The sequence below is a fragment of the Phodopus roborovskii genome, unplaced genomic scaffold (assembly GCF_943737965.1).
Source record: "Phodopus roborovskii unplaced genomic scaffold, PHOROB, whole genome shotgun sequence".
Lineage (NCBI taxonomy): Eukaryota > Metazoa > Chordata > Mammalia > Rodentia > Cricetidae > Phodopus > Phodopus roborovskii.
The window spans coordinates 336,194-356,069 of NW_026126549.1; the positions used below are offsets into that span (position 1 = coordinate 336,194).

At 39.8% G+C, this 19,876-nt stretch overlaps 4 protein-coding genes and 1 long non-coding RNA gene across 5 annotated transcripts in view; 4 read left to right on the plus strand and 1 right to left on the minus strand.

The window, feature by feature from the left end:
• Positions 1–19,876, plus strand: part of LOC127234094 (protocadherin beta-2) — a 124,524-nt gene that overhangs the window by 7,875 nt on the left and 96,773 nt on the right. The gene's annotated exons all lie outside the window — the stretch shown is intronic.
• The window catches only part of LOC127234098 (protocadherin beta-3), a 33,416-nt gene that overhangs the window by 1,918 nt on the left and 11,622 nt on the right, over positions 1–19,876 (plus strand). The window contains exon 2 of the mRNA XM_051200828.1: positions 11,048–11,168. Coding sequence (XP_051056785.1) covers positions 11,048–11,168 — 121 coding nt within the window. The remainder of the gene's footprint in view (positions 1–11,047; positions 11,169–19,876) is intronic.
• Positions 1–19,876, minus strand: part of LOC127234104 (uncharacterized) — a 128,028-nt gene that overhangs the window by 614 nt on the left and 107,538 nt on the right. The window lies entirely within an intron of this gene.
• The window catches only part of LOC127234099 (protocadherin beta-6-like), a 58,484-nt gene continuing 48,207 nt past the window's right edge, over positions 9,600–19,876 (plus strand). Inside the window, 1 exon segment of the mRNA XM_051200829.1 lies at positions 9,600–10,395. Within this exon segment, the coding sequence (XP_051056786.1) occupies positions 9,731–10,395 (665 nt within the window). The 5' untranslated portion in view covers positions 9,600–9,730.
• On the plus strand, positions 16,935–19,367 carry LOC127234101 (protocadherin beta-4). Its single transcript, XM_051200832.1, has one exon. The coding sequence runs from the start codon at positions 16,986–16,988 to the stop codon at positions 19,365–19,367; it is 2,382 nt and encodes a 793-aa protein (XP_051056789.1). The 5' UTR covers positions 16,935–16,985.

Consider the following 19,876-nt stretch of genomic DNA (forward strand, 5'->3'; position numbering starts at 1 on the left):
TGCCAGGCTGCTGAATGAGCGCGATGCTCCCAAGCACAGGCTGCTACTGTTGGTCAAGGACAATGGTGATCCTCAGAGGTCTGCCAGTGTCACTCTGCACGTGCTGGTGGTGGATGGCTTCTCTCAGCCCTACCTGCCTCTGCCTGAGGTGGCGCATGACCCAGCACAGGAAGATGATGTCCTCACCCTCCATTTGGTCATAGCCTTGGCGTCTGTGTCTTCTCTCTTCCTCTTGTCTGTGCTTCTGTTCGTGGGGGTGAGACTGTGCAGGAGAGCCAGGACAGCCTCTCTGGGTGGCTGCTCTGTTCCTGGGGAACACTTTCCTAGTCACCTGGTGGATGTCAGCAGCACAGGAACCCTATCCCAGAGTTACCAGTATGAGGTATGTCTGACGGGAGATTCTGGGACTGGTGAGTTCAAATTCCTGAATCCGGTGATACCGAACTTGTTTATGGAAAAATCTGAGAGAGAAATTAAGGGAAGTCCCCAATGCAGGCGTAGCTTTGTAGTCAGCTAAGAATTGGAAATGGTCCATCATCTCTCAGTTTTGGCAAACTTCTTATTGCAAGTATTCATTTAAGAAGTTGTGCTACGCTGGTTTCCAACACACACACACACACACACACACACACACACACACACACACACATCTCCAGTAATTCAACCTATGGTATCCAAAATAGCTGTAAACTTGTTACACTTTTACTAATACCAATTTTACTTATGATTTTGAGTTTGTGCCCATTTTATATGCATTTTCTCCATATTTGGGCATCTCTTGGTGATTATTGCCATAATAGTTAAGGAATAATGTCTTCATGACATTCTGAAACTTTTCAATGCATTTAAAAATTACAGTTGTGTGTATTTGTGGCACCTGTTTTTACCTTAGAACTTTATGGACGTTTAGGTTACATTGCTTGAAATTCTTTAGGGGTCCTTGGCCTTTGGCAGTTCAGCAACCTGCATATCTGTAAAATCTAGCACACATCTTTCTCTTAAATGATATGTAAACACATATTATATCAAAACATCACTGTGTGGAAGTTGTGCTGTGTCCTGTTGTGACCACTGTGTATCCTAGATATCATTATGTGTTCTAAGCACTAAAATTAAACTCTTCAAATAATTATACAATAAAAATTAAGGAGAAAATATCACATGCTTGCTCCTCTTTTTTTATGAAGCCAGTCTGTTAATCACTGGTTTGATGAGATCCTTTAAAGAAGTCAGCTCAGTATCTGAATTATAAACCAACTCTAAGTTAAATTGAGGGCTCTTGAGGGCTTCGATTCCTTCTCCACATGGACATAAGTCTCATTATAATGAACAGATGTATTTTCTTGGGGGGAGGGTCAGTCTAGCTTTCCTTACCTTTAAAAAAAGAGGACATTTCTTCTGAATTTTGGTTCTCATGTTTAATGATGATGTCAGATATTTGATTTTGTAATACTTGATAGGGCTTGGAAGATTTTTGTCATTTAAAAAATTTGTTTTTGCTGTTTAGTTTTACTTTTGTTGCCCAATGTAGCCTCCAGTTAATTATATATTAGTTTTTATATTAAGGAAAGTATTATTTGTATAAAATTATATTGTTTTTATCATGAATATGTTGGAACAATATTGCAATTGTCTGAACAGTAACTGTTTGCTGTAGTGTTCAGTAAGCCTAGTAAAGTTTTGGTGTGGTTTATAAATCAATTTATATGGTTCTAACTATAAAATGTCATTGAACTTTGTCAGAAAAAAATGAGTCATTTAAAAAACTTTCCTTGTAACCTAGAATTTATTTTATAATCCATTATATTATACTCCTGTACACTTCTGAAAATTACTTTTACCTCTAAGAATACAAGAAAAAAGGAAGTTTGACTTGTTCTTGAAACATAGATTTTAGTCTTTACCCACCTTTAAAAGTGAATCAAGAAAGGAACAAAACTCAGAGCAGAGTTATGCACAAAGATATGACATAAATATAGTAGACAACATTAAGGACTTTCCCATTGTTTTCAGATATATAGATGAAATATATATTGGATGGCCCTTAATAAACCCAAATGAAGGTTCCATAATTATGCTTGAATACCATGACAATTTAATCCCACTTTAACTTAGACACCAAGTCCATTTTGTATAATTATATAAATGAAAGTGGACAAATAAATACCAAGGAACACCCCACTCTGATTCCTCTGTATAGTCAAAAAGTGTGGAATATTCTAGACCAGCTAGGGGCCACCACCAGCTTATAATTTGAATTTCAGTTACTACCATACAGCAGTAAACATGACCCAGACAACTTACACAAAATGTATAACTTAGAAACAAGGTCATTTTGTTGTTACTGAACAAGAGTGGAGAATAGAGGGCAGGTATCTTGATAGTGGCACATATATTAACATGTTTTTTTTCCTCAGATGCTTTTATTACATGTGCTTGTCTTGCAATTCATTGCTGCTGTTTTTAGACACAGAATGATTTTAACATGTGCTGTTCTAGGGCAGAAATTTTATTGAATGTAGCAAAGCTCATATCACTTTAAGATTTGCTCTTTGCACAAATGCATATATTATAATTAATATGATATATAATATTTAATAAAATATATTACATTATTAGAGTCAGGCTAAAAATTGTGCACATACCTGTAGAATTAGCCTTCTCTGTTAGATTGTTTATCTGACATCACAAAGCAATTATACTTACAGATTAAAAGTCACAAACTATCCTTTTAAAAATAACAGAAAGACAATGATATTATAAGAGCTGGATGGGCTAAGATTACTGAGAAGAAAGGTCCTTGGACAGCTGAGTTGACAAGTCTGTTTTGCCCCAGAGAAATTTGCTAAGTCTGAAAACAAGCAACAAGCTCTTGACAGGGACAAAGTGAATCAGTAAACTTTGACAGCCTGGAAGATTCAACCTTTGTTTTAGTTTCTCCATTCATGACACTTAAACTCAGGGAAGACATCCAGAGTTAAAGAACTCAAGTAGAAAATTCATCAAAAGCAGAGTGAAGTTTTACTTGCTAAACAAATCGCTGCAAGCCTTCCATGAGAAGGGGATATGGAGAATACAACAAATTCTAAACTGTAACTGTTGTAGAGTTTGGTGCTTATTAAACCTTCAAAGAACCTCAACTAAGTACAGTGCTTGTTCGCAGAGGGTGGTCTGATTAGATAGGATTCTATCAAGCTAACAGTAAAAGGTAAATTCCTCCTGGAGGAAGATAATAGAGTTGTGACCCTAGAGAGTTTTTACATGGTTACTCAACATTTCATAGAAATTTCAGGGCACATATCAATAAAAAATTAAATTCTATAAACAAAAACAATAATATGAATATGTTATCTAATTTTGTAGAACATAGATTGACTTAAGCAAATAAAAAGGTCACTAACAGATAGATTATTTATGATTCCATTTCAGAGAAATAGTTAGTGCTTATAATCATAGGGCAGGAAATAAATGCTCTGTCAGCTAGAGCTGTGGAAACAGGAGTATGGAGTATGCCTGTTAATCCACAGGCAAAGTGTTGTTGCTTTAGAAGATAAAAAGCATGTGAAGATGGATGTTGCTGACATACAAAAATGCCAATAAACTTACTAACTTACTACCCATGAACTATATATTTAAAAAAGTGGTTAAGATGATTCATTTTTTGTTGTGTGTAGTCTACTATAAAGTAAATGATTCAAAATTTTTTTAAAAAAGAATGTTGTCTAAAAGAAACTAGAAATGAATGTACCAAATAGTTTTTAAACATATAGATAATGTGTTAAAATAAGAAACAGTGTGTAAAGTAGATAAAAGGAAATTTCACCATCAAATGGAAATCTTAAACTATAAATTTTGAAACTGAGAAAAAAAATTGTTGAATGCCAGAGACATAAAGAAATGCAGAAAAAGTGGGTGCAAGATGACTCCAGATGAAATATCCAAATTGAGACACAAAGGAAACATAAATATGGAAAAGAACATTAGTAACATTTGGGATGTAATGAAGTTTTCTAATATGTATACAACTGTAATCCTAGAAGGGATGAGAGAATAAGAGATAATGAGCAATAACTACTAAATTGGTAAGTCTTCTACTGTTCAAGAAGCTTAGTGAAACTCAATCAGAATGAATAAAAGACAAAGAACAGCCAGGTGTATCACAGTAAAATTGATCACTACCAAGTTGAATAAGAAAAAAGTTCTTAAAGCAATCACATGAATATGATAAAATTACTTTTAAAAAGATTTTACAAGATGGACTGCTGACTTTAAAACATAAATCACGGAACTAAAGAAAATGTCTTAAAAGTCTTGCAAGTTATTTAAAAAGCTGAATTGTATTACCATCACACCCTTCAAAAACAAATTTTTTCTCAAAGAATTAATCACATTCTAATCAAAAGAAATGTATTCTTTGTGTGTGTGTGTGTGTGTGTGTGTGTGTGTGTGTGTGTGTGTGTAATTCATCAGACAGAAAGAAACAATCCTAAGAGACTACAGAATTCTGTTGATAAGAAAACAGTAACAGGAAAGGTAAATATATAAGCACACATGGTTTGACAATTGTTTATACAAGATAAGAACAGTAGGATTTTTTTTTTATTTCTAAAAGCAGTAATGTAAGGCACAGGCAGAGTAGTAAAGAGGTTTAAAGTTCTCATCTCTACTGAGAGCACAGTAAAACAATAATTTGCCTTACAATATCACAAGTTAAGATGCATGTTGTAAATTCTTAGATAGTATCTAAAAAGTAACAAAAAAGGAATTGAGGGGGAATTAACATGTGAATAAGTGAAAAGAAGAAAACTTTAGAGATGAAGGAAAAATACTGAGATTGTGTGTATAATGGAAAGATATTAGGTATTATATCACTTACAATTAGATTAAATAATCCAATTGAACAACAAAAATTTTCAGACTGGATTCAAGGAACACTCAGCTATATACCATCAAATGTGTAAGAGGTAGGGAGAAGAGATAGCATGGAAAAAGGCTGAAAGTTTTACAGTTAAATAAAGAATATGATACAAACACTGATCACCATATGACCAAGTTAGATATTTTCATTCATTTATAAGAATGAACTAAGGAAATATATTACTAATAACATAGGCAGCTATTTCATAATAAAGAAGAGGAAAATACACAAGGAATATGTGGGTTCCATAATTGCATATTTATGATAATTACAGACTACAAAAGATAAGGTTGGCTAGATACAAAGGTAAAAGATACAAACCACAATTGTATTTGGAGATTTGATAGAACTCTCAATTCCTGATGGAGTAAGAAGACAATCACAGACACACAAAGAGGAATATTGAAAATATGAACAACAGTGCTGGGTGGTGGTGGCATATGGCACTGGGGAGGTAGAGTCAGGCAGATCTCTGTGAGTTCAAGGCCAGCCTGGTCTACAGAGTGAGTTCCAGGACAGGCTCCAAAGCAATACAGAGAAACCCTGTCTTGAAAAACAAAAACAAAAATGACAAAATGATAAACAAAACATTTGTTTTGTGTAAATATACACAGAAATTTTTAAAAAAATTATAGAAATTAAATTCAGAAATGTAGAAGAGGAAAATAAGAAATTATACCATAATTGGTTATTGTAAGAATACAATGCAGTTTAATATTAGATATTTGATCAATATAATAAACTGTATTAACAGATAAAATTGAAAAGCAATATGACTATCCAAGTGGGTGTTGATAAGTCATTCAAGAAAAGTCAGTACATAGTAATAATAGTGTTAGCAAATTCACATGGAAAAGAATTTCCAGTGTCCTTAAAAACTAATAGCTAACATGACTGTCTTAGCTACTTTTCTGTTGGTGTGACAAGACACCATGACCAAAGCAATTTAAAGAGGATGGAGTTTATTTTGGGCTTACTGTTTCATAGGGTGAGTCCATGATGACAGAGCAAATGCATGGTGGTAGGAGACTGAGAGAGCTAACTGGAAATGGTTCACCCTTGGTGAAACACCTCCTTCAACAAGATTACACTTCCCAATCTTCCCAAACAGCTTCCACCAACCAGGGACAAAGTATGCAAACATATGAGCCTATGGGGTCCATTCTCACTCAAAACACCACAATTACCGATGATAACTAATTGAGAAGTCACCCTGGATATCAACAATGAGACAAAACTACTTAAATTCAAGCCAAGACTAAATTCAGTCCCAAACAGAGGAATAAGGTAAATAAGAAATAAAAGTCAAAATGATTGGAAAGGGAGAAATAAAATTATATTTTTTAAATAACACAATTAATATATAAAAATCTATAATGTATTAGAACTGATAAAGCTGGGAATAAAATTGGATGCATAGTAAGATCACATATGAGTTATATTTATATAAAGAAAGAAATAAAAATTTAATACCCTTAAGAAGGTTTTCAAAATATTGAGTGCTTAGAAACAAATCAATAGCACAGCAATACTACTTATACACAGGAAGCCATAACACATTTTTAAGAATAATAAAGATGTAAATAAACTGAGGAATTTAATGGGTACTAACTGGAAGAGTTAAGAGATGTGCTGCCATAACCATCTTATTGGGGATTTGAACTCAGGTCCACATGTGAAAAGCAAGCACTCTTTCCCACCGAACCATTGTCTCCCCAGGCCCCATTTTGTTTCCTTGTTTAGGTTCTGCTAATAGGAGTGTTAAATGTTTACACAGATGTACACTTAAAATCTGTGTCCTTTCTAAACATATTACACTTCAAAACAAAAGTAAATTGTGTAAAATTCAAGTATGAATCCATTGTCATTAGTTTCTTCACAAAAGTCATTTCTTTACATACTTCAGAATTATTTTAAAAATTAATATGCCATGTTTTAAAAGTTTCTTGTTAGTGAGAGTTAACTCAGCAAATGTTTATTTAAAGCTCACAGCTGCTAAGATCTGGATGACAATCCAGGGTGCATATGTAACTTAAAATGACTGTGACACATAGAGTTAGGAACAGGAGGAGGGTGGCAGAGCAGCTGGTGGCTGGTGCCTGGTCAGGAGCAGACCTCTGGGGCTGGCAGTAACCGTGGGCCAGAAGATGGAGCATGATGAGATGGTGATTGGAGTAAGAGCCTGCAACACACAAGAGGCATATCATGGGTGCAGGAGCCCTTTTGTACAACAGCAGCATTATACAAGAGCAGTACTGCTGTGCAGTATTGTGTAGAGACCCACAGCCTCAGCACTGGGCAAAGCATCTGGGGTGATAGACCATTTGTTGCTCTGTAGGATTTGCTTTGAGTATTTCAACACTGTAGTGAAAATCCCCAGTGCTCTCCCAAGTATTGTTCCTCTGTAGAGGGAAAGTCTGGGCCTATAAAACTCAGTGTCCAACCTGTTGTGTAACAGTCACGCAGACCTGAGAAACAGTAGCCTTTTATATGACTTTGTAAAAAGCATGAATTTACACGAACTCGCCTTGGGCAGTTTTAGAGTCACTGCTCATATCTCCCGTGTCTTTCACCTCAAAGGAAGTTGTTGTCAAAGTACATGCTGCTGAAGTCATCAAACATTCTTTCTACCAAACAAGGGAGCAGGTTAATGGACAAGTTCTTTTATCAGAGGTTTTCATTGGAGTTGCTGGAAAAATAAAATGACGGGAAGTTCAACCCTCAAACAGGGCCAAGCACTTCTTCAGAGACTAAAGAGACTCATTGTGTAGGAAAGATGGTTCCTAGTTCCTTAGATACTATATGCCTTGGAAATGGACACTACAGTGGCTGGTACAGTTTTTGGGGGTAAACATTACAGAAAGTCTTGTTCATAAGCATCTAGACAGTTAGCTTACCAAATCAAGAAAAAAAACCTTAGAAATTCTGCTCACAAAAGGAAGTTGATGTCCCAAACTGCATAACTTGCTCTGTGACTGTGATTTAAAGAAAACACTAAACTAGTAAGGATTATCTATTTAAGGAAACAAACAGCAGCTTCTTAAAAGCACCAAGAATTTGCACACATGTACAATACCTAGTGTGATGCTTTGCACTCCAAATCAGCAGTTGAAAGAGTGCAAGACATTAAGAACATGGAGAAGATCAGAATGCCTCAAAGCAAGGAGACACAATGCTGGTGTCATGGCTTTACAAAGGAACAAGCAGAAAAGGAAATAAGTAAAATCCACAGCACAGATTGGGAAAGGCATCAGAATGAATTCCAGTTTCTGGTGGATCTGATCAGGCTACAAATGATACATGAAAACTGGCAGAATGTCAAAAACCTAAGTATCAAAATGGATGAGCCCACAGAGAAGTTGCCATTGTGTGTGTATCAGTACAAGTATGGGACAAGAAGATGGGAACACGAATTTCCCGGGTGTGATCCTGGTAACAAACACCTTCCATTAATTAAAGTTGGACTTTTCCCTCCCACAGCAGTCAGGGCCCTTGAGACCAGATGGTTCTCCTAGTTGTACTGATATTCCTCTCTCAGTAATTAGATTCATGAATAGTTGTAGTTCTGGCATGGTAAAAAAGATTTTCTGGCTGGTTCCATGATTCATGGCTTTAATACCAGTACTCAGCATCAAAGGCAGGCTGATCTTTCCAAGTTTGAGACCAGCCTGGTCTACATAGTGAATTCCAGGACAACTGGGGCTACAGAGAAAAACCCTGTCTCAAACAAGCAAAAACAAACTAACAAATCTTCTGAAAGAAGAATGGGCCCGGGAACAAAAAAATGGTCAAGACAGAGAAGTTCACCAGGAGAGTTCACCAGCTTTGGGCAGTGCACAAATAACTTCCCAAGAACTCTTGCTATTTAAGAATTCTTTAAAGTCCACTTTCATATTCTTTCCACAGGGGAACCAATTTAAAAAGCAGCTTCCTGGGCACTGGTGGCACATGCCTTTAATCCCAGCACTCAGGAGGCAGAGGCAGGTAGATCTCTGTGAGTTTGAGGATAGCCTGGTCTACAGAGTGAGTTCCAGGACTGGCTGAAAAACAATACAGAGAAACACCATCACCACCACCACCAAAACCCAGCTTCCTTTCACCCTCTTTACTGTAACAAGCAGAGGAACCCATTAATACTTTTGTTCTAATTCAAATATTTTGCTGTTTTTTTTTTAATTCCACACCAGGCTATCAGCATCCAACAGTTACTGCTGGTTGTTTACCAAGTTGAATGAATTTGTTTGTTATACCCATGCATATTTTACATAGAGTATGTGTATAAAATAACAAAGTTAGTATTATAATTTTTGAAATGTCAGAAGAGTTAGTAGTTGAATTTAACAGTCACAATAACTTAGAAACATTTGTATAGTTTTGGAAATGGAGCACCAAGATGATTACTTAGTATTTTTTCACTGGGGTCAGACATGTCTTTAATACTTTGAATATTAGCTATTAAACCAAAATAAAAAGTGAAATAAATGGATTTTAAAAAGGGGAGAAATAAGGGAACACGAAGAAAAAGATACATGCAATTGTGAATAAGGGCACTTGGTGGCGCTGCAGGCTAAGCTTGTGAATAATGGGCTTTGCTCTGCTGATGCCCGGGAAGCCATTACTAGGCATCAGAACTTAGACAGTTCCCCCCAAAAAAGGTGGTAGTCCGGCTGGAACTAAGAGAGCAATCTTCCGAGAAGGCATAGCTCCAATAGCAAATCAGTGGACAAATTTTAGTTCTGTTATTTCATCAAAACACATGAGTGGATTCTAACAAGATAAAAGGCACTGCACCTTCTGGATCCAGTGAGAGCAATGGAGACAGCCCTAGCAAAAACGCCACAGCAAAGGCAAGTCATTTTTCTTATTATATTGTTTCTTTTGTGTCAATCTGGCTCTGAGGCAATTAGATATTCCATGCCAGAAGAAACAAAGACTGGCTACTTGGTGGCTAACCTGGAAAAAGACCTGGGGCTCAGGGTTGGGGAGCTGGCCTCTAGAGAGGCACGAATTCATCTCAGAGGGAACAAAGAGCTCTTGGGGCTGGATGCAGAGACTGGGAATTTGTACCTGAAAGAAAAACTAGATCGCGAGGTGCTGTGTGGGGTGACAGAACCCTGTGTGCTGCACTTCCAGCTCATACTGGAAAACCCTGTGCAGTTCTTCCAAACTGACCTGCAGCTCACAGACATAAATGACCATTCTCCTGAGTTCCCCCACAGGGAAATGCTCCTAACAATCCCGGAGAGCGCCCAACCAGGGACTGTGATTCCTCTGAAGGCAGCTCAGGACTCTGACATGGGGAGCAATGCTGTTCAGAACTACACAGTCAGCCCCAACCTCCATTTCCATGTGGTCACTCACAGTCGCGCTGATGGCAGGAAATACCCAGAGCTGGTGCTGGACAGAGCTCTGGACAGGGAGGAGCAGCCTGAGCTCACTTTAATCCTCACTGCTGTGGATGGGGGGTCTCCACCCAGGTCGGGGACAACCACAGTTCGCATTGAAGTTGTGGACATCAATGATAACGCTCCCCAGTTCGTACAGTTGCTCTATGAGGTGCAGGTCCCCGAGAACAGCCCCCTTGGTGCCTTAGTTTTGACAGTCTCTGCCAGGGATTTAGATGCAGGACCTTATGGGAATGTAGCCTACTCTCTGTTTCAAGGTGGTGGAGCTTCTCAACCACTGGTAATAGACAAGGTCACAGGAGAAATCCGTCTGAGCAAAGAATTGGATTTCGAGGTAACTAACCTGTATAACATAGAAATTGCAGCCACAGATGGAGGAGGCCTTTCAGGGAAATGCACTGTGGCTGTACAGGTGTTGGATGTGAATGACAATGCCCCAGAGCTGACCATTTCCAGGCTCACAAGCCCTATCCCAGAAAACTTGCCAGAGACTGTAGTTGCTGTTTTCAGTGTTTTTGATTTAGATTCTGGGGAAAATGGAAGGATGGTGTGTTCTATTCAAAATGATCTCCCATTCCTCTTAAAACCCACTTTTGAGAACTATTACACATTAATGACAGAGGGGCCACTGGACAGAGAGAGCAGAACTGAGTACAACATCACCATCACAGTCACTGATCTGGGCACACCCAGGCTCACAACCCAGCACACCATAAATGTGGAGGTGTCCGATGTCAACGACAATGCCCCTGCCTTCACACAAACCTCCTACACCCTGTTTGTCCAGGAGAACAACAGCCCCGCCCTGCACATAGGCACCATCAGTGCCACAGACTCAGATTCAGGTTCCAATGCCCACATCACCTACTCGCTGCTGCCCATCCATGACCCGCAGCTGGCCCTGGATTCGCTCATCTCCATCAATGCAGACAATGGGCAGCTGTTCGCGCTCAGAGCTCTGGACTATGAGACCCTGCAGACCTTTGAGTTCCGCGTGGAAGCCACAGACCAAGGCTCACCAGCGCTCAGCAGCCAGGCGCTGGTGCGCGTGCTTGTGCTGGACGCCAACGACAATGCGCCCTTTGTGCTCTACCCTCTGCAGAACGCCTCTGCGCCCTGCACTGAGCTGCTGCCCAGGGCAGCAGAGCCAGGCTACCTGGTCACCAAGGTGGTGGCTGTTGACCGCGATTCTGGCCAGAATGCCTGGCTGTCTTTCCAGCTGCTCAAGGCCACGGAGCCAGGGCTATTCACCCTGTGGGCTCACAATGGTGAGGTGCGCACTGCCAGGCTGCTGAGTGAGCGCGATGCTCCCAAGCACAGGCTGCTGCTGCTGGTCAAGGACAATGGCGATCCTCAGAGGTCTGCCAGTGTCACTCTGCATGTGCTGGTGGTGGATGGCTTCTCTCAGCCCTACCTGCCTCTGCCTGAGGTGGCGCAGGAACCTGCAGAAGAAGATGATGTCCTCACACTCTATCTGGTCATTGCCTTGGCTTCTGTGTCTTCGCTCTTCCTCTTGTCTGTGTTGCTGTTTGTAGGGATGAGACTGTGCAGGAGGACCAGGGCAGCCTCGCTAGGTGGCTGTTCTGTGCCCGAGGGACACTTTCCTGGTTACCTGATGGACGTCAGCGGTGCAGGGACCCTTTCCCAGAGCTATCGGTATGAAGTGTGTCTGACTGGAGACTCTAGGACCACAGATTTAAATTTATTTTAATCCCATTATTCCCAATAGTCTTATTCCAGACACATATGTTGAATAGTTAATATTATAGAAATGACTTAGCTATCTTTAAGAGAATGATAGAATAGTAGTTGTTGGAATGTCCGTATTTTTTTTTTTTTTTTGGTTATCAGTAATATTTCCTGAGATTATGTTTTATTTCTATGTGGTTTTACTTTTTGTGTCAGTTAATGCTTCAACTGTCTCCTGTCGTACTTACACAGTCTTACTGTATGTTGTCTCTTACTCAGAAGACAGTAAAATCTTCACTATATCAATTTGCTCTTGATTTTAGGAGGTATTCTAACTATGCAATGTGCTAAGCTTATTGCAATGTTTGCATATACCTGCAGATAATGTACCTTGTTCAATATCATCCCTATTCTTCAGCCTTCCCCTTTGCTTTCATGTTGCCCTGAATACAACCAAAAAGTGAAAATGTTCTACTCTTGTCTTTGTATGTGTGACTATTGTCCATCTATTTTCCTGCAAATGATGTAGTTTTTCATTCTTCTTTATGAATGAGTAAAATCACAGTGTGTTGGGTGGAGGTATGAATCAGATGATAGGGTGCTTGCTCAGCATGCACAACACCCTAGCTTTGAGTACCAGCATCACACAGTATGCTGAAGCTCCATTTGTATTATGTGAGACACTGTCTCTCTCAAAAAAAGCAAAAAGAACAAAACAAAACTTAATTTTGCATAAACACTATATTTTCTTTATTCATCCATTACAATAATTTTAAAATATACAGTGTTAAGTACAAATGAAATATGTTTTCTTTAAGAAATATAGTAATTTGCAACCCTTTTAGGAGCAATAGTTTTAACCCATTTCTTCTTTTTTAAACCCATTTCTTTATTGACACTAGTTATCACTGTTTTTGAGACAGGGTCTCTCTACATTGCCTAAACTGTCATGGAACTCACTATGTAGACCTAGTTGGCCTCAGTCTCATGGAGATCTATCTACTCTTCTCTCTCCTGAGAGATTGAAGTCATTCACTACCCTACCCACAAGCAATTAATATTCAATATTTCATTTTTTATATTGGCCTAAAAACCAAAACCATAGATACATCCACTGGATTACTTTTATACTTTCATTCTTCATGGTTGTTAAAAGTATAGTCACAGTGTAGAGGAATAAATTAAGCATACATCATTTTAAACTGAGAATTCTTTCCTTTTCATGTTATTTGGTGAGGTGTATAGCTAGATGTCACTTTGGTATGTAAATTCTGGACTATTGTAGTAAAAATCCATGGGATAATTTTTTTAAAGTACGACAGTAAGGAGTTTTGTTAAGCCATATTGGTTACTGATACACATTTCTCACATATATGGTGATGCAGGAGGGAAATATCTTCCTAGCTTACTGTCAAGGTTCCTTCAGATTGTAATCTGACAATTTAGAATTGCTCAGAATCTTGCTCAGATAATAACTTTTGGTCCATATTCTGCCCCCACCATTGTAAAAAAATAGGTATGAAAATGGGAATTAGAGAACACTATAACTGAGAAAGGTTGACTACAACTTAGAATTAAATCTAGAAGGAACCAAAACTTCAAATAATATGGCTATTTTGAATGAAATATGTCTTAGTTTTCTACTGCTGTGATTAAATACCATGGCTAAGGCAAGAAGAAAGAGTTCTATCAAGAAATACTATATGAAGAAGAGAGAATTCCTGGGAACTTACATTTTCAGAGCATGAGAGTCCATGTCCATCGTGGCACGGAGTATTGCCAGGAGTATGCAGAAGGGAGACATAGCCCTGAAGAAGTACCTGGAAACTTACACCTTGACCCAGGAGCAGGAGACTGACTGGGAATGATGTGGGCTTTGGAAACCCCTAAGCACACCCCCCATGACACAACAGCTCGATCAAGGTCACACATGATCCTTCCCAAACAGTTCCACCACCTGCAGACCAAGTATTCCAGTATATGAGCCTATGGGACCATTCTCATCCAAACCACCATAGATTGCACTCCATGGTAGAACACATTTTTATTGTGCTCATGGCCTTAGGTTCTATCTCCAGCACAAAAGAAGGACTTTTCTTTGGGTGGCTGCTCTACTAATATTTTCTCTAGTTAAGATCTTTGTGAATCTTGTACAGTGCAGGCTATCTAGAGCCCTTTCTTCTCATTTGTGCCACACCCCACAAGTTCCACTTTTACAGATTATATGTGCATGAACAAGTGTTCATAATTATTCAAAGATACATTGTAGAAAGTTAAAGGATGAAAAAAGATATACCATATAGACAGTAAACAAAAGGAGTTTGAAGAATAGCAAAAATCAAACAAAAATAATTTTAAAGATCATTAAAACATTGTTAAAGAGGACAATCATAGATGATAAAAGGGAGAACCTATTGGGAAAATGTAACAACTTAAACATATATGTACCTAAATAAATGTCTTAAGTTTCTTTTTCTGTTACTATGGTAAAACACACTAAAACAACCCAGGGATAAAGTATTTATTCTGGCTCACAGTTCAAGGGTATAGTCAATCCTGGCAGGAAGTCCTAGAGCTTGAATTAGCTGGTCCCATGACATTTACAGCCAGAAAGCAGAGAGCAATGAATGCTTGTGTTCACTCTACCTTTTTATTTTTATGTATCCAGGATTCTAGTCAAAGGACTAGTGCTACCTACAGTGGGCATGTCTTCTCACTGAAAATGAATCAGTGATTAATCCCCTAAAGACATGCCCAGAGGCACATGTCCCAGGTGATTCTAGATTGTATCAAGTTAACAATTGAGATCATCCATTACAACAAATGAAACAAAATTTGACACAAATAGTATTTAAATTTGATGACTTAATTTGACTGGGGTTAAAAAGAACACCTACATCATTAATGAGGCTCACCTTTGGGTGTACCTGTGAAGGTTTGTCCAGAGATATTTAGCTGAGGAGATAAGACACACCTTAAATGTGTCGGGACCATTTCATGGGGTGGGGCCCAAGACTGAATAAAAAATGCTAAAGTGAGCTGAGCACCAGGAAACATCTTTCTCTGATCCCTGACTTTTTATGCAATGTGCCCAGCCATTTCATGTTCCCACTATTATGTCTTGTACATGATGGATTGTATTCCCTCAAATGCTGGGCCAAAATAAACCCCTTCACTAAATATTTTTTTTACAGCAATGGATAAAGACCAAGAATTAAAAACCAATTATAGGTCCAATGAAATGGTTTGGTGTGTAAAGGCGGTTTTCACTAAGTCTGATGACCAGAGTTCAACCCTCTGTCACACATGAACCATGCCATATGCCTTCCATGAATAAATGTAATTTTCTAATTAAAAACAAGCTACAACTAACTGAGCATTTGACTAAAAAACAGCAGGAGACACATTTTTTCCAATTGCTAATAGCACATTCCTCAGGATGGACTTTCATAAAACATGATTGTACAAATTTTAAATATTGAAACTAAGCAATGCTTGATCTAAAATTACAATGGATTTAACTTGGAAATTCAGAAAATTTACAAAATCATATGGAAATCAACATATTGCTAAGCAGTAAAAGAAATCACAAGGAACACAGTAAAGTCCTCCGAAATGACTGAACATGAAATACAACATAGGAAAGTGTATTGTGTGCAATTAAAGTTACTGCTTAGAGGACCAGTAACCAATGGCCTAGTTAAATGTTTCCCCCTGGGGCTCCAGTTTTCTTATTTTTCAGAGAATTCACAGCAGCTACACTCATGCTGAAACCTGTGTCAGACACATTCTATAGTTTTCACCTAAAATTAATGGCTAATCCCTGGCACATCCTTCACTCTCTGTTCATAATAGTATGAAGAGATGGCAGCTTTACTGTTTCATGCTCAAAAATGGTTTAGGTTTGCACTTGCTTTCTCTTGGAACTGTGATACCCACAATTTAAAGGGTATACATAAAGCTCATTATAAAATGCACTTCACCCATGATAGAATAAACCATATCAAATCAGGAGCCAAAATAAAGCCTCCTATATGGTGCAGGACATATAGGTAGATAAGTAAGAAGATTTAAAGACTTGGAAGAAACATATGGATTTCTCTTGTTTGATTTTGTCCTGCTCAGATCCTGAAATTACATCAATTCCTGTTATCATTTCAAGCCTCATTTGCCGTATTTGTTAAAATCCTTTAATCTGCTTCTTGGCCTAACATTGTATGATTCAATCATGGTTTACCTCATCTCTATCTCTTATATCACACAGTAAATGTCAAACTTCTTTATTCACCAGTTCTGCTATTTGCACACCACTGCAGAGAAATAGAAGCCATCCCTAGAAAAACACCATCTCTTTCTTAGGATGATGTGGTATGAATTACTTGAAATATTTGCATCTCTAAAAGGTGCTTATTTCTAACAACCAAACTGGTGTACCTATCATGAGGAGGATTCAAAATTAAGCATTTGGTTTACTCGGTTGCATTTTGCAAAATACAAAAGAACTGTCAAATTCCACCAATTGGTCATTGAATTAACTTCCTACTTCGTGCTAAAAATTATTCTGGTACGTGCCCCAGAACGAAATATCTTTATTAGCTATGCAACCTAAAATAAGAACAACATTTGTAAACATAAAAAGTATAAATATTTCTACATGTTGTTCATTTGGAAATTTTCAAAAGGTCTCCGACTTGAAAACACTGTCAATTTCTCAATAAGAACGCAGGGTGGCGCTGCAGGCTAAGATTATGAATAATCGCAAAAAAAGCTGCCAGGTCCTTTGTGTTGCAAGACAGAATCAGAAACACAGGCAGGAAGCATAGCAAAGAATACCGGGTTCTGAATGGGTCTGGGCCACGGTATACTAAATAAATAAAGATTACGAGCAATTGAGTAAAGAATCTCCCAACGGAGAAATCAGAATCCAGCATTCAAGACATTCAGAGTCAGCTGAAAGATTAGACACAAGCACCATGGAGAAACTGGAGAGAAATCATCCAAACAGGCAAGTGATTCCTTTCCTTTTTGTGCTGCTTTGGGATCAGGTTCTAACGGTGCCTACTCGGTACTCTGTCCTGGAAGAAACAGAAAGTGGCTCCTTTGTAGCCCATCTGTCCAAGGACCTGGGCCTGAGACCTGGGGACCTGACAGCCCGGTCTGCTCGAGTGGTGTCTGATTATGATAAACAGCAGTTGATTCTGGATCCTGAGACAGGAGATCTGCTTCTGAGGGAGAAACTAGACCGGGAAGAGTTGTGTGCTTCTGTGGAGCCCTGTGTGCTACATTTCCAGGTGTTCCTAGAAAAGCCAGTGCAATTTCTTCAAGGAGAATTGCTGATCCAGGACATCAATGACCACTCACCAGAATTCCCAGATACGGAAATGCTCTTGAAAATACCAGAAAACAGCCAGCCAGGCTCACGGTTTCCACTGAAATTAGCTCAAGACTTGGATGTGGGAAGCAATGGGCTTCAACATTACATGGTCAACTCCAATTCTCATTTTCATGTCATCACTCGAAATGACAGTGAAGGCAAGAAATACCCGGAATTGGTGCAGGACAGAGCCCTGGACAGAGAGGAGCAGGCAGAGCTGAGCTTGACCCTCACAGCTCTGGATGGCGGTGATCCACCTAGGTCAGGAACAGCCATGGTTCGAATCCTGATCCTGGACATCAATGACAATGCCCCTGAATTTGTGAACACCCCCTATGAGGTGCAGGTCCTGGAGAGCAGTCCCCCAGACTCCCCAGTCCTGACTGTCCTGGCCCAGGATGCAGATGCTGGCATCTTTGGAAGAGTTTCCTATGGTTTGTTCCAAGCCTCAGACGAAATTCAACAAACTTTCTCAATAAACGAAGTCACGGGAGAAATACGACTGAGAAAGGGATTGGATTTTGAAAAAGTTAAATCTTACCATGTGGAGATCGAGGCCACAGACGGAGGGGGGCTTTCTGGGAAGGGCGCTGTGCTGATAGAGGTGGTGGATGTGAACGACAATGCCCCAGAGCTGACCATATCTTCACTGACCAGCTCAGTCCCAGAAAACGCTCCAGAAACTGTGGTTGCCATCTTCCGAATACGAGACAGAGATTATGGAGAGAACGGAAAAATCGATTGTTCTATTCCAGATACTTTACCATTCGTTTTAAAACCCTCTAACAAGAACTTTTACACTTTGGTGACAGAGGGCCCTCTGGATAGAGAGACCAGAGCTGAATACAACATCACCATCACAGTCACTGACCTGGGCACACCAAGACTCACAACCCAGCACACCATAACAATGCAGGTGTCCGATGTCAACGATAACGCCCCCGCCTTCACACAAACCTCCTACACCCTGTTTGTCCAGGAGAACAACAGCCCCGCCCTGCACATAGGCACCATTAGTGCCACAGACTCAGACTCAGGCTCCAATGCCCACATCACCTACTCGCTGCTGCCCACCCACGACCCGCAGCTGGCCCTCTCCTCTCTCATCTCCATCAATGCAGACAATGGGCAGCTGTTTGCGCTCAGGGCGCTGGACTATGAGACCCTGCAGACCTTCGAGTTCCGCGTGGAAGCCACAGACCAAGGCTCACCAGCACTCAGCAGCCAGGCACTGGTGCGCGTGCTTGTGCTGGATGCCAATGATAATGCGCCCTTCGTGCTCTACCCTCTGCAGAATGCCTCCGTGCCCTGCACCGAGCTGCTGCCCAGAGTGGCGGAGCCTGGCTACCTGGTCACCAAGGTGGTGGCAGTGGATCGCGATTCTGGCCAGAATGCCTGGCTGTCTTTCCAGCTGCTCAAGGCCACGGAGCCAGGGCTATTCACCCTGTGGGCTCACAATGGTGAGGTGCGCACTGCCAGGCTGCTGAGTGAGCGCGATGCTCCCAAGCATAGGCTGCTGCTCCTGGTCAAGGACAATGGGGATCCTCAGAGGTCTGCCAGTGTCACTCTGCATGTGCTGCTGGTGGATGGCTTCTCCCAGCCCTACCTTTCTCTACCCGAGGTGTCACACGAACCAGCACAAGATGAGGACTCACTCACTCTGTACCTGGTCATTGCCCTGGCATCTGTGTCTTCGATCTTCCTTTTGTCTGTGCTGCTGTTCGTGGGGGTGAGGATGTGCAGGAGGGTCAGGGCGGCCTCTCTGGGTGGCTGCTCTCTTCCTGAGGGACACTTTCCTGGTCACCTGATGGATGTCAGCGGCGAGGGGACCCTGTCCCAGAACTACCAGTATGAGGTCTGTCTGACAGGGGACTCTGGGACTGGTGAGTTCAAGTTCCTCAAACCTAATTTGTTGCTTCAGAATGCTGGGAGAGACTTCAAGGAAAGTCCCCACTGCAGGGATAGCTTTGTATTCCACTAAGTGATTTAAATTCCTAGAGATTGTTCAATTCTTTTAATTCAAGAAATGATCTTGTTTCTAAGAAGTTCTCTACTAGTCGAACCTACTTATATCCTTAATTGTGCTATTTTTATTGGTGTGAAGGTACTAGGCATTTAGTTGTACTAATCATATTCTACCTTTTTCTCTGCATACAAATATCTCTTTGTTATTAATACTCCCATAACCCTTAAAATCCCAAATAGTATAAATTGTTTTTGAATGATACTCCTAATGATCTTCTGATTCATTTTAGTGCCCTCAAGAAAACTTGCAGTTGTGTATAAATTTGTGGCACTTGCTTTCTCTGTTTAATTTCATCTTTCATGGGTAGATTGCTTAAATTACTTATGTTGCCTGTTGTTCTGCTTGAATAGAAAGCAGCATTATGTTGTGTTCACTTTCAGGCTAAGTGTCCTGAATAGTCAATCAATAAAATTTAAATAATAGTGTACACAAACATTGTGACACCTTTTGTTTGTGAGCATCCT